We start from the raw sequence: 15,239 nt of genomic DNA on the forward strand, positions 1-15,239 counted from the left end.
ATTATTCTTCTTCTCAAGGTTTTCATCCTCTCAAACCCTTTTCAAACCCCTATTACCCCCTTTGGATTTTCATATTGATTCACTGCGATTTGATGGCTTAAATTAAAAGGGTTTGATCGTTACTCCAAGGTGAAACAAATCCATTCTTCAATTTCGAATTTCATCCAAAAAATCATCTAAGGTGAGTGATTCTAATATTAGGGTTTCAATTGAATTTGATTTTGATTTTGATTTTGATGAAATTGTAGATATTAAAGTTTGTTAGGTGTGTAGTATGCAATTCACTAATGTAATGAAAAGATATATTTAGTGAAAAATCCATAATTAATGTAGAAAATTTATGTTGAATGAAATATTTCTAAACTAGCGTATCAATGTAGAAAATTGATTGACTTGTATTTATGTATGGAATACATAAATTGATATTGTTTTTGTTGTTTGCAAAGGTGCATAATGAGTCTAATGCGTTCTTATGTGAGAGTTAAATATGGAATCTATTTGGATTCCTCTAGTGATGAAGAAGAGAAAGCATTGCTAATGTTTACACAATTATGTTTGGAAGAACGATTGCGTATTATTAGACAACCCATACTAAGGGAGGTACATACACGTAGTATAATAACGCGTGATCGAGTGTGGCATGATGCCAAAATGATGAATGATTATTTTATGCCTGGAACTAGTTATACCGCAAGACAATTCAAACAACGTCTAGGCATGAGGGAAGACTTATTCGAGAAATTGTTAGGAAAATTTCTTGAGGTTGATCCAGAATGGCACCAACGTCCATATGCAACCGGTACTATGGGGCATTCTCCGCATATGAAATTAGTTGTTGTGATGAAATGTTTATGAAAAAGTACGCCAGCTGATAGTGTTGATGATTACATTCGTATGGGTGCAACTACAATATACATGTATCTAAAAAGATTTTTCCACACCATTTGCATGACTTTTGGAGAAAGATATTTGCGTGAACCCACTCCTGAAGATGTTCAGAGGTTGCTACAAGAGAATGCGGACCGAGGTTTTCCTGGAATGCTTGGTAGTGTTGATTGTATGCAATGGCCATGGAAGAATTATCCGGTAGATTGGCAAGGATCTTACTGGGGTAAAGATAAAGAGAGTAGTTTTGCATTAGAGGCGGTGGCATCATACGATTTGTGGTTTTGGCATGCTTTTTTTGGAATGCCTGGATCAAACAACGATTTGAATGTGTTGGCACACTCACCCCTTTTTGATAACATGTTAAAGGGTGTAGCACCTTCATGCAATTATGTCATCAATGGTCACCAGTACAATATGGGTTATTTCTTAGCCGATGGTATTTATCCAAAGTTGACTGCAATTGTACAAGATTTCTCTCAGACACTGGACATTCCCGACTATGTGAGATTCAACAAGTATCAAATGGATAAAAGAAAGGATGTCGAGCGTGCTTTTGGAGTTCTCCAGGGTAAATTCAGAATTGTCGGATCTCCATATAAGTATTGGCATCATTCAGACTTGAACCTAATTATGAAATGTTGTCTAATTTTATACAACATGATTATCGAGCATGAATGGCGGGATACGGACTGGGGCAGAGTTCTTCCTGTTCCGCTTCCGGAACCTACCATTAATGGTCGTGTATTTATGTCAACTCTGAAAACCTAGAATTACACTTACAACTAAGAGATGATCTTGTCAAGCACATTGTTGCGCGTCCTGGTAGAGGAGGCCATGCAGGTGACATATCTAGTTTGGAGGGTTCAGATATGGAAAACGTGGATCTTCCATCATCAGAAGGAGATTATGAAGATACAAACTTAGATGAAGAAGTAGTTCCTGGTCAAAACGAGGATGGAGCATTTGTTTATTATGGAGATTACAATGATCAAATTCCAGATGACATTGAACATGCAGTTGAATATGAACATGATGGAGATGGAGATGAGGATGATTATGACGATTATGAGGAAGATAAGGAGGATGATTCTGACGATGAGGAGTACGATTCTTACGATGATGTTACCTACAATGATGCGGGTATTATGATGATGATGATGTTGAGGCATAAGATGTATTTCATTGTTGTGTTTTAAGTGTTCGAATGTTATATGCATATGTATGACAGACTTTCAATTATTTTTGGGTTTCAATTATGTATGCAAATGAATTCGTTTATATTTGATGGCATATGGTTTACAATTAGGATAATCCGTGAAATCTAAAAAATCTCCTTGTACAATATACGAATATGTATACATATCCGTGAAATCTATTTCTACAGTATATGGATGAGTATACTTATCCATGAAATCTCTTTCTACAGTGTAAAGATATGTATACTCACCATGTATAAATGATTCACAATCTCTTTACCAATGAACACATTAATTCGACGAATTCAGTTCTGTCTTCAAAAATAAACACTTATTTTTGTCCAAGTTATTATCCACAACACTTATCTTTATTAATTATGGTGGGTTATATTTCGGAGGAAGACGAATTGATAGTTAGTTTATGGGTTGATGTTCATGTAGAGAATGAAGAAGAAGATGAACAACTAAATAACACAATCCTTTTGTACCACTTGCTGCAAAAGTTGACTATACACAATGGGAATCTGAATGAGCGTACGGTTAAGTATATGAAAACAAGGTTAAACGTTATAACTTCAGACATGAAAGTATATGTATCGACACAGAGGTCGTTATATTTATGGATGGCTGCAGTACCTGCTGAAATCGTAAGAAACTTTACCGGTTAGCTATCCAACAATTTTTTGTGTATGTGTACTGACTTGTTTAGTAATGTAATTGTATATTGATATTGTTTTCTTTTTTTGTAGGAGCAACATGATATGGATAGGAGGGGAAACCTTTTATATTTTTTAACTGCTATGTGATTTTGAAAAACAGTTTCTCAGAGTATAACCCTTCCCCCTTTGAAGATTCAGCCTCCGAATCATCAGATGAAGAGTAAAGAATATAAATAAATATAGGTTTTGTGTGTATATGTCTTTGTAAACCCTCACGAGACATAACTCGTCCAATAGGATCGCCTATTGGTTTAAAGCCTGGTTGCACGTGCTTAATGTAATCGCTAATCATATGAATATGAAAATAACTATTATTATTTATTGTAGAAGCAAAATACATCAGGCTCATCACATTTAAACTCCAACAAACACATACTAATTATAAAAAAAGCACATTACATCAATTGATATTCAAACTCTAGATTGAACTAAAACATTGTTAGAGCACTGCTCGGTCAAACTCGCATGCGTTGCTATATCAAGCATGTTTGTCAATGTTAGTGATCAAAACTATAATTCTTGATTTCTAGTATATTATATCTAATTCTCGGACTAGGATAGTAAGTGTAGTTGAGCTCAAGGACTTCATGGCGATTCATCATACAAGTGGAAGAACTACTCAAGGAACCAGTGGAACTTCTCGACAAAAAGGTATGTGAAGACTTGAACTTATCTGTCACTTAAAAGTCTATCAATTCTATCTCCTACTTCTTGAGACAAAAGTCGTATGCTATATATATAGACTTAAATTATACACATTTGGTATTTCGAGCCGAGTATACCTCGCCTAGCTATATCTCGAAATATGTGTTGGTAAGAGTTTCGCTTCGACCATGTTTTTCTTTACCTAGTGACATAAGTCATGTATGTTTCAATCATCTTAAAAATTTCTTTAACGAGAAATATTGGAACAACTATATAACATCCTCTAAGAATGTTTCAATGATTGAAATGAGAGTTTAGATTACATAACCATAGTGGACATAAGTATGTTGTAGAAACACATATGTGCATAAGTCCCATGCTGGAAATCGGCTAGTAGCCAAGTCCGCGAACTGCCGAAATTCTCAAACCCGAGAATTTATGCCGAATTATCAAACTATCTTGCGTAAGCCAAGTCCGCGAACCCAGTCCGCGAACTAGCGAAGATCTCGAACCCGAGAATTTCTGCTGGAGTTTGAAAACTCTTTCCAGTAATTAAAGTTCGCGAACCTAGTCTGCGAACTTGTATAGGTTATATATCTAAAGATGATTTTTGAACTTAACTCATAAAGACTAAGGAATGCTTTTGCAAACCGTGGCTATAAAGTTCATGAACCGATTCATGTGAATCAAATCATCTTTGCTACAATTGTGTCTTGTGTAGTACATGAGATTTCCTTGCAATTGAACAACTCTCTAACTAGTTCATCTGAGTCATTTGAACTAGTTATGGTGAAGAAGAAAGTTGTTGGTATGAATTGCTCAAATGGCTAACCTTTTAGTTGACTATTATTGAACCAACTATGCACACGTTTGGGTACAATTATCAAACCTAGAAGCGTGCATTTCATTTGTGTATAACAAGATAAGATTTCGATCTAACGGTTGACATATATTAGCTTGAATCTAAATCAGGTTTTCATCTAACGGTGGATAGCGTTTGCTTTGTGAGCCAGGCGAAACCCTGATTTGAAATACTATATAAGGGGACATCTAGAAACTCTACAAACTAATCCCCACACATCCGTGTGATACTAGTTTGTAAGATAGAGTCAATTCTCCTTTAACCTTTGGTTTTCTTCTTCTAAAACCAGGTTAACGACTTAAAGACTTCATTGAGATTGTGAAGCCATACCGATACTACTTTTATCGTAATTGTATGATCTGATCTTGCATCTTATATCGTGCGAGTACATCATTTTGATTGGCTTGATATCGTGAGAGTTCTACGATAGGCAAGATATAAAAGTAATCACAAACATCTTCGTCTCATTGTTTGTGATTCTATGACATCTTGTTTCGCTACCATACGATTAAGATTGTTGTCAGGTGATTGATTAATCTAGGTTGTTCTTCGGGAATATAAGACCGGATTATCAATTGGTTTCTGTTTACCTTGATTTTATATCAAAAGACGAAACAAAAACTTTAAGGTTTTTCTGTGGGAGACAGATTGCTCCTTTGATACACTTGTCTGTGTGAGACAAATTTGTTTATTGTTAACGCCTGCGATTTTGGGTCGTAGCAACTCTTAGTTGTGGGTGAGATCAGCTAAATCAAGTGCGTAGTATCCTGCTGGGATCAGAGGCGTAGTGGTGCAACTGTACCTTGGATCAGTGGGAGACTGGTTGGGGTTCAACTACAGTCCAGTCCGAAGTTAGCTTGGAGTAGGCTAGTGTCTGTAGAGGCTTAATACAGTGTGTATTCAATCTGGACTGGGTCCCGGGGTTTTTCTGCATTTGCGGTTTCCTCGTTAACAAAACTTCTGGTGTCTGTGTTATTTTTTTTCCTCATTATATTTTTTTATATAATAGAAATAATACAGGTTGTGCGTTAGATCAATCAATTGGATAGTCCGACCTAACGGTTGTTGATTGATATTGATTGATCCTTGGATATTGGTCTTTGTTACCATCCAAGTTTATCTCTCTTTAATCGAGACTCGCAGTTTGCTTGAGTAAGATTAAATCGAGAGATTGAGATATAAACTCTTTGATATATCTTTTATTGATTGAGTCTAACTATCTAGTTGATTCTCATAAAAATTATTTTGGAGTTTGTCCATATAGATTGCTAAGCGAAATATTGGGTGTTGTTGTTAGACCCCCGCTTTTTCAATTGGTACCAGAGCAGGCAAACATGTTTAAGACCTTACAAGTCTGTGTTTTTGGCAATCTGATTCGGAGAACGAAATCTCTTACGCATACCAAAATGCCTTCTAAAGCTGTTAACCTTGTCAACTGTTTCGGAAATACCTCAAAGGATTACTCCTTAGATGATTCTTCCGAAACCCGAGGTATGAAGACGGTTACATCTTGTGTTGACCATTCTTCCTCCAATGAGACATTGGATACAATGGTAAAAGCTGAAATGGAGCTCACCAGAATTGCAAAAAATTCTATTGAGTTTGTTGATCTTCAGAATCATGAACAGCTCATTGATGAATTTGAAAAGTCTATTGATCGTGAACTTGCACTCTATAAAATCATAGAGTCATTCTCTAAGGATATTGAGAAACTTCTTCAGGAAAATAAGCTACAGCGTGAAAAGATTTGTGATCTTGAAAAGCTGATCAAAGAAGACTCAATTAGAGAAAAATGTTTTATCAAGAAACATTCATCTGATCTTGACAGACTTCGTGTTGAGAAAGAGAAGATTGTTGCAACACTAGCCCATGAACAGTGTATGGCCTTGGAAAAGGAAACCCTATCTTAAAAAAAACTCTTTTGTACCTCGTAACTTACAGTATATGAAGAATTTATCTCTAAAGGAAGATTGTGTCAAAAAGGATTTAAAATTCTTACAATTTTCTCACAGGGCTATTGAGTTGAAACAAATGCCGATCACTGCATATTCTCCACGAACCTGTACCTTCTGTGGAAATGTAAATCACTATGCCATTCGTTGTTTTTCTAGGAAGAAACAAATCTCGAAACTTCGCAATTTGCTTCTTTTCACTGTTTATGGAGTAAACAGTCAGCATACTACAACAGTGAAACCTATGCTCACAGTGAACCAGATAACTTATAAAAAAATGATCTCTTCCCTAGAAATCATTACAGGACTCTTGTGTTATCCAGTGACATAAATCCCTGTGTTGCTAGTGAAAGCATCTCTTGTGCCTATAAGAACAACTCTTGTAAATCTAAGTCTAGAGTATGGAAACCCATTCTGGAAAATCCTCGTGAACCTATTTCTCGAGGTCCTAGACTCAGTTATCCGAAAACTCCTTCGCTTGAGCTTTCAGATAGAGCTGTGAGAAATTTTCCTAAAAACAGAATCTATGATTCAGGGTAAGACGAGGATCCTGAGATCAAATACACAAGTGAAAATCACAACTATTCTCTCAATACCTATGGTGAGTCTATGTCTCCCTCTGCTACATAGTAGTAGAAGACTTCCATTCTTGTATCTAACTTGAGAGATACAAGGATGATGTTTGAGAGATGCTCAAGTATTTAGCTGATTGTCATCTATTATGTAGTTTATGATGTGATCTCTTAGTAATTCTTTTTTCACTATGACCCTTCTGGTTGGGTTGATTTTGAAAGCAAGTGATGGTATTTTTCAATGATGTTGTAGTAGTAATAGGTTCGTTGAGACTTGTGAAAGCAAAAGATTCTAGATTTAATTTTAAGACTAAAAATATAACAAGCTTAAATAAAAGTGATATGAAAAATATGGAGAAGATTGAGGCTATGGAATCTACTATTTACCAATATCAAGTGATTTATATTCTCTAATTATAATCATCCAAATCATGCATTCAAATTGATTCTTAATATTGCAATAGTTGATTTTTTAGAAATAACAATTGTAGATCGAAAGTATGGGACATCAAAACTCTAGGCTAGCATGCTCCATCAATTGAAATGACAATTGTTTAACAAAAACCATTTTATCAATTTAGTTATCTAGGCAAATAATCATATAATAATTTCATAAATTAGAGATTACCACTTTTCATTGGTGAAATAGTTTCCTCCTTCGCCCCAGAGGATGGGTTTAGCTCATCATTGTGTGAACACGCTCAAAATATTTGTTCATTGCTTCAAAAATGGTTTACAAATAATGAATAAGGGATAAATGATGAAAAACCGGGTTTGTAACAATTATATTTGTTACAAACCAACTGTTACAAAGAACGATACAAGTACTCTGTCGCTAACATTGTAGCTTAACGACTGTCTACTGGGGTCGATGTTCTTCGTGGTCTTCAGCTTATGCAGCAGCAGAAAAGATTTCTCTGCAGCTCTGATTTACGCTCTGTTCTTCTCCAAACTCTCTGTCACCCCCTCTATTACTCCTCAACACCTTATATATACTCTCGTGCACAATAAATATCCTCCATAACTCCAAATAATTCTCCATTACTCGGAAGTAAAGAGAAAATAATACTCGGATATTTTCTTCCCTAAATTAACATTTCACGCGCTGGAATGATGCATAAACACTCCAAACATGATCGTACACGTTGTAAGATTGATTCAACACGCCTCATACACATATAATCTTTCCAAAACAACAAGAAATCCCGTGAATACCTCTCGCCTGAACATGTTACCCTGTTTTCTTCTCACGGAATATCCAGCCAAACTGGATCGAACCAAAGGCCTTTACCAAGCCTGATAATCCCAATCACGTCATCCCAAAGAGTTTCAGCCGTTTAGTCTCTTTGATTCCCGTCCAAAATGCGAACCCTAAATCTGCCATAGCCTGTGAGCTTTTCCAGCCAAAACTGGATTTTTGAAATGATGAAGACGGTGTCCTCCTAACCAAACCGGGGGTGCAAATAGAAGGAGCCCAACTGAGGTGCCCCTTATCCAGAATGAGGGTGCCTTTAGTACTTTTCTCCGGGGGTCCAAATAGCACTTTTCCAGCAACTTTTTTCGCACAAGTATATTTCTCCAAAAACACCTACAAACACACAAAACATCAAAATTAGTACAAGAATCGAGTTCCAACAATACAGACATTGAGGAAAACCTAGACAAAAAAATATATCTATCAAATACCCCCAAACTTATTATTTTCTAGTCCTCGAGCAAATCTAATATAGAAAATAAAATGACTACACTTAGCACGTGCAGCAAGCCGTTCAACCGCTGGGTGGCCCTAGCGGCGGAGTGTTGTCTCCGGAGGGTTTACCAGAGGTGTACCCACAAAACCTTTAATCCATACCCTATCTATCTACGCAAAACCTTGGAAGGCACTAAATAATCTCCTTGGTTGGCATACTCTCATTGACTACAGGAGGAAGTACCCTGATGTGAAATTCCAATTGTTGTAGAAGAGTTTGCACTCAGCATACTAAAATTCATATATAAGTGACAGATCTCTACTCAGATAGTTTCTGGACATCATAACTGGAGTCAACCAATCACATGGAAAGATTAAGAAGATGGATAAAGAGAAAAAAATAGATGGTTTAAAGTGAACAGTGTTTCCCATATCTTTCTGAAGGCCTCTGCCAAGATGAACCTAACCTAATGGACTGAGATAGCGTCCTGACTAATATTAACACAACTGGTATATACAAGGGGACCAGTGGTCGATAAACCTAACTCTAGGTCAACACAACTGGCAAATACAAGGGCAGCAGTGGTCGACTTTATTGAATTTATTCCGGTTGGTCTGATGGTCTGGTCTTTTTTTTTTTTTTGGTATCTCAATCACTCTTTTTCACCCTAGCACTAGTAACAACTTGAATCGTGTGCCCCACCAAATCACTTAAAAAAATAAAAACAGAAGGATTAGGATTCAACTAGATATGGCGAAACTACCATGTTTTTTTTTTTTTTTTAATTCTAACACCTGAGATTTTTGCTTTTATGAATAGACTCTTTAGATGTTTCCATCTAATCATATTGGTTCCTCAACTCCTGCAACCAAGATGTTCCCATCCACTTAGATTGGTTAGTGCCAACCTTAATAAGCATAAATTTCTAGGCTCTGGAGTTTATTTATTGCAACTAAAAGCTAACAAAAAGTTTCTTCCCCACCCCCAAACTTAAATCTAACATTTTTCTCAATGTTTCTAATAAAAGAGCAATACCAAAAAGTAAAGTAACATGAGGAATCAGTAAAGAGAGAAGTCGGAAAGATAGTATCTGGGTGAAGATAGAAATCAAAAACTAATATACAACATACAAACGCCTCGATGGTCAATCAAGGGTAAACATGGTCCTCCAGAGGGACCTCCTCAACATCACCTGTAGGAAAGGGCTCTAAAAAGGGTTTCAATCTCTGAACGTTAACCTTCGAAGAACCAATACCATCCGGTGTCTCGATCTCAACAGCTCCATGAGGAAAGACAGTGCGAACAATAAAAGGACCCGTCCATCGAGAACGTAACTTCCCAGGGAAAATATGCAAGCGGGTATCATACAGAAGAACTTTTTGACCTGGAGAAAATGACTTTCTTAAAATATTCTTATCATGCACAAGTTTCATTTTGTTCTTGTACACCTTAGCACTATCGTATGAATCTCTACGAATCTCTTCCAAATCATTGAGCTGGAGTTTCCTATGGGCTCCTGCCTTGTCAAGTGGAAAATTTAGTTGCTTAACAACCAAATATGCTCTATGTTCTAACTCAACATGCCTTGCCATACACAAGCCGATAAGGTGACATTCCAATGGGGGTCTTAAACGCAGTACGGTAAGCCCTTAAGGCATCAGTAAGCCTAGACGACCAGTCTTTTCGATTAGGATTAACTGTTTTCTCTAATATACGTTTTATCTCCCTATTGGAAACTTCTACCTGACCACTAGTCTGTGGATGATACGGGGTAGCTACCTTATGTGTAATACCATATTTCTTCATCAAAAGCCTAAAAGGTCCATTACAAAAGTGCGACCATCCATCACTAATTATAGCTCGCGGTGTACCAAAACGTGTAAGTATATTATTTTTCAAGAACTCAATCACAACCCTATGGTCATTGGTTTTACACGCAGCCGCCTCAATCTACTTAGAGACATAGTCTACAACGACAAGGATGTATAGGTTACCAAAAGAATTAGGAAATTGACCCATAAAGTCAATACCCCACACGTCAAAGACCTACACAACTAAAATATGGTTCAAGGGCATCATGTTCCTACGGGAAATGGTTCCTAATTTCTGGAAACGTTCCTAAGTCACACAGTAACTGTGGGAGTCTTTAAACAACGAAGGCCAATAAAATCCACACTGCAATATCTTAGCAGCAGTTTTCCTAGCACTAAAGTGAACTCCACAAGCATGATCATGACAAAAGGAAATAATACTGGACTGGTCACTCTCAGGTATACATCTCCTAATAATCTGGTCTGGACAATACTTAAACAAATAAGGATCATCCCAGAAGAAGTGCTTAACCTCAGCTAAAAACCTAGAACGATCTTGTTTACCCCAATGTTGGGGCATTCGACCAGTAACAAGATAGTTCACTATATTCGCATACCAAGGTAATTGGGTAACAAAGAACAATTGTTCATCAGGAAAGCTATCCCTTATAGGAAGGGAATCATCAGGGGAACTAACAACTAGCCTAGAGAAGTGGTCTGCTACAACATTTTCGGCACCCTTTTTGTCTCTAATGTATGGAGAAAACTCTTGCAACAAAAGGATCCACCTAATCAATCTAGGTTTTGTATCCTTCTTAGAAAAAAGATATTTCAAAGCACCATGATCAGTATATATGATGATCTTAGAACCTAAGAGATAGGGTCTAAACTTGTCTAAGGCAAACACAATGGCTAGCAGTTCCTTCTCGGTAATGGTATAGTTCAACTGGGCATCATTCAGAGTTTTGCTAGCATAGTAAATCACGTGAAGTAATTTGTTTTCTCGTTGACGTAACACAACACCAATAACATAATCTGAAGCATCACACATGATCTCAAAGGGTAGGTTCCAGTTGGGTGCCTGGACTATGGGGGCGGTAGTGAGTAAAGTCTTAAGCTTCTCAAAAGCCTCTAAACAAGCATCATCAAAGACAAACTTAACATCTTTTGCAAGCAAATTGCAAATAGGTCTAGAAATCAAGCTAAAATCCTTAATGAATTGACGATAAAAACCTGCATTCCCTAAAAATGACCTAATATCTCTTACGGTTTTTGGGACCTGTAAAGTTTTAATAAGGTCAACTTTGGCTCTATCTACCTCTATACCCTTCGAAGATACGATATGCCCTAGAACAATTCCTGAACGAACCATGAAGTGACATTTCTCCCAATTAAGCACTAAATTCTTTTCCTTACACCTAGTCAAAAATGATGACAAATGATGCAAGCACTCATCGATTAGGATTAAGTGTTTTCTCTAATATACGTTTTATCTCCCTATTGGAAACTTCTACCTGACCACTAGTCTGTGGATGATACGGGGTAGCTACCTTATGTGTAATACCATATTTCTTCATCAAAAGCCTAAAAGGTCCATTACAAAAGTGTGACCCTCCATCACTAATTATAGCTCGCGGTGTACCAAAACGTGTAAGTATATTATTTTTCAAGAACTCAATCACAACCCTATGGTCATTGGTTTTACACGCAGCCGCCTCAATACACTTAGAGATATAGTCTATAGCGACAAGGATGTATAGGTTACCAAAAGAATTAGGAAACGGACCCATAAAGTCAATACCCCACACATCAAAGACCTCAACAATTAGAATCGGGTTCAAGGACATCATGTTCCTACGGGAAATGGTTCCTAATTTCTGGCAAGGTTCACAAGTAACACAGTAACTATGGGAGTCTTTAAACAACAAAGGCCAATAGAGTCCACACTGCAATATCTTAGCAGCAGTCTTCTTAGAACTAAAGTGACCCCCACAAGCATGATCATGACAAAAGGAAATAATACTGTACTGGTGACTCTCAGGTATACATCTCCTAATAATCTGGTCTGGACGATACTTAAATAAATAAGGATCATCCCACAAGAAGTGCTTAACCTCGGCTAAAAACCTAGAACGATCTTGTTTACCCCAATGTTGGGGCATTCGACCAGTAACAAGATAATTCACTATATTTGTATACCAAGGTGCTTGGGTAACAAAGAACAGTTGTTCATCAGGAAAACTATCCCTGAAAGAAGGAGAATCATTAAGGGTATCCACAACAAGCCTAGACAAGTGGTCTGCTACTATATTTTCGACACCCTTTTTGTATCTAATGTCTGGAGAAAACTCTTGCAACAAAAGGATCCACCTAATAAATCTAGGTTTCATATCCTTTTTATACAGAAGATATTTCAAAGCAGCATGATCAGTATATATCACGATCTTAGAACCTAAGAGATAGGGTCTAAAATTTTCTAATGCAAACACGATGGCTAACAGTTCCTTCTCGGTAGTGGTATAGTTCAACCGGGCATCATTCAGAGTTTTGCTAGCATAGTAAATCACATGAAGTAATTTGTTTTCTCGCTGACCTAGCACAACACCAATAGCATAATCTGAAGCATCACACATGATCTCAAAGGGTAGGTTCCAGTTGGGTGCCTGAACTATGGGGGCGGTAGTGAGTAAAGTCTTAAGCTTCTCAAAAGCCTCTAAACAAGCATCATCAAAGACAAACTTAACATCTTTTGCAAGCAAATTGCAAATAGGTCTAGAAATCAAGCTAAAATCCTTAATGAATTGACGATAAAAACCTGCATTCCCTAAAAATGACCTAATATCTCTTACGGTTTTTGGGACCTGTAAAGTTTTAATAAGGTCAACTTTGGCTCTATCTACCTCTATACCCTTCGAAGATACGATATGCCCTAGAACAATTCCTGAACGAACCATGAAGTGACATTTCTCCCAATTAAGCACTAAATTCTTTTCCTTACACCTAGTCAAAAATGATGACAAATGATGCAAGCACTCATCGAAAGACGAACCAAACACTGAAAAATCATACATAAAGACCTCTAAGAACCATTCTACCATGTTAGAAAATATTCTCAGCATACAACGCTGAAAGGTCGCAGGGGCATTACATAGCCCGAAAGGCATGCATCTATACGCAAAGGTACCAAAGGGACAGGTAAAAGTGGTTTTCTCTTGGTCTTCTAGGACTATGACAACATGATTATAACCGCAGTATCCATCTAAAAAGCAATAATGGATACATCCAGCTAATCTCTCTAGCATTTGGTCGATGAAGGGAAGGGGAAATTGGTCCTTCCTAGTGACCTCATTCAATTTCCTATAATCAATACAGACACGCCAACCCATGGTCACCCGGGTTAGGATTAACTCATTGTTATCATTCTGTACTACAGTAATACCGGATTTCTTGGGAACAACCTGAACGGGGCTGACCCACTTACTGTCTGAAATGGGGTAGATAATGCCTGCATCTAACATCTTAAAAACCTCGGTTCGAATTACTTCTTTCATATTAGGGTTCAGTCGACGTTGCATCCCTAGAAGGTTTGGTGTCACTCTCTAAATATATCTGATGCATACAAACAGTGGGACTTATACCCTTAATGTATGCTATGGTCCACTCTAAAGCTTCCTTGTTGTTCTGAAGGACGGTTACTAGCCTACTTTCCTGATCACTATCCAAGTCGGATGCTACAATCACAGGTAAAGTCTCAGACGGACCTAAAAACACATATTTCAGGGTATCTGGCAATGGTTTTAGGTCCAAATTAGGAGGCTCTTCTAACGAAGGAACTGGGGTAGACTTAGAAACTGGTAGTGGTTCGAACTTAGGTTTCCATCCATTATTAGTGTCTAACAAAGGGGTTGATTCTAACAAAGCATTCACCTCATTAGTCACATTATCATCATCAAAATCAATCCCAAAGTGAGCTAGGAATTTCTCTAATGGATCGTCTAACAAAGTGTTTGGTAATGACTCCTCGACTAATGTTCCTATCATGTTCACCTCTTCTATGTTCGAGTCATCTAGTTCAGAGGGTAGCTTACTAATATTAAAAATGTTCAACTCAATAGTCATATTACCAATAGACAAATTCATAATACCATTTCAACAATTAATGATCGCATTGGATGTAATTAAAAATGGTTGACCTAAAATCACTGGTATTTGGTTCTCTGGGTCGGGGACAGGTTGGGTATCTAGGAAAACAAAATCCAATGGATAAATAAACTTGTCGACCTCTATAAGAACATCCTCGATCACCAAAAGGAATTTTAACGGACCTATCAGCTAACTGAAGTGTCATCTGGGTAGGTTTCATCGCACCAAGTCCTAGCTTAAGGTACACATGGTATGGGAGTAAGTTCACACTGGCTCCTAAGTCAAGCAAAGCTTTCTCGACACGGTATTTACCTATTGTGCAATAAATAGTAGGGGACCCTGGGTCTTTATACTTAGGAGTAGTGGTATTTTGAATAATAGAACTCACATGACTAGCTAGGAACGCTTTCTTCTGGACACTAAGTTTTCGCTTTCGCGTACACATATCCTTAAGAAACTTGGCATAAGAGGGAATCTGCTTAATTGCATCTAACAACAGGAGGTTGATAGTAACCTGCTTAAAAACCTCCAATATATAAAGTTGTAATCCCTCTTAGTTGGAACTAGCAGCTGGGGGAACGGGGCTCTGGGAACAAATCCGGGCTCAGCACGACCCTCATTGGTCTCTTTGGAGACTCTATCAGTCTCCTCATTTTCTGGCTCAGAAGGGTGAACTACAACATGTTCACTATCAGGCATGGCAACCTCATTTTCAACTTTCTTTCCACTCCTAAGGGTTGTAATAGAATTCACATGATTG

The 15,239-nt window shown here is 37.4% G+C and overlaps 1 protein-coding gene across 1 annotated transcript; it reads left to right on the forward strand.

Annotated features, from left to right (window-relative positions):
* Nucleotides 1–948: 948 nt before the first annotated feature.
* On the forward strand, nucleotides 949–2,084 carry LOC113306117. The gene is made up of 2 exons (XM_026555094.1): nucleotides 949–1,456; nucleotides 1,657–2,084. Exons 1-2 carry the CDS (start codon nucleotides 949–951, stop codon nucleotides 2,082–2,084), a joined length of 936 nt encoding a protein of 311 aa, XP_026410879.1.
* The last annotated feature ends 13,155 nt before the right edge of the window (nucleotides 2,085–15,239 follow it).

The sequence above is a fragment of the Papaver somniferum genome, chromosome 8, assembly GCF_003573695.1.
Source record: "Papaver somniferum cultivar HN1 chromosome 8, ASM357369v1, whole genome shotgun sequence".
NCBI classification, from domain to species: Eukaryota; Viridiplantae; Streptophyta; class Magnoliopsida; order Ranunculales; family Papaveraceae; genus Papaver; species Papaver somniferum.

Bases quoted from the DNA above. Each gene is read 5' to 3' on its own strand.
- LOC113306117 (XM_026555094.1), top strand. From the start codon at position 949: ATGACTTTTGGAGAAAGATATTTGCGTGAACCCACTCCTGAAGATGTT. The intron at 1,457-1,656 runs GTAAATTCAGAA...CTGAAAACCTAG, and splicing joins TGCTTTTGGAGTTCTCCAGG to AATTACACTTACAACTAAGA.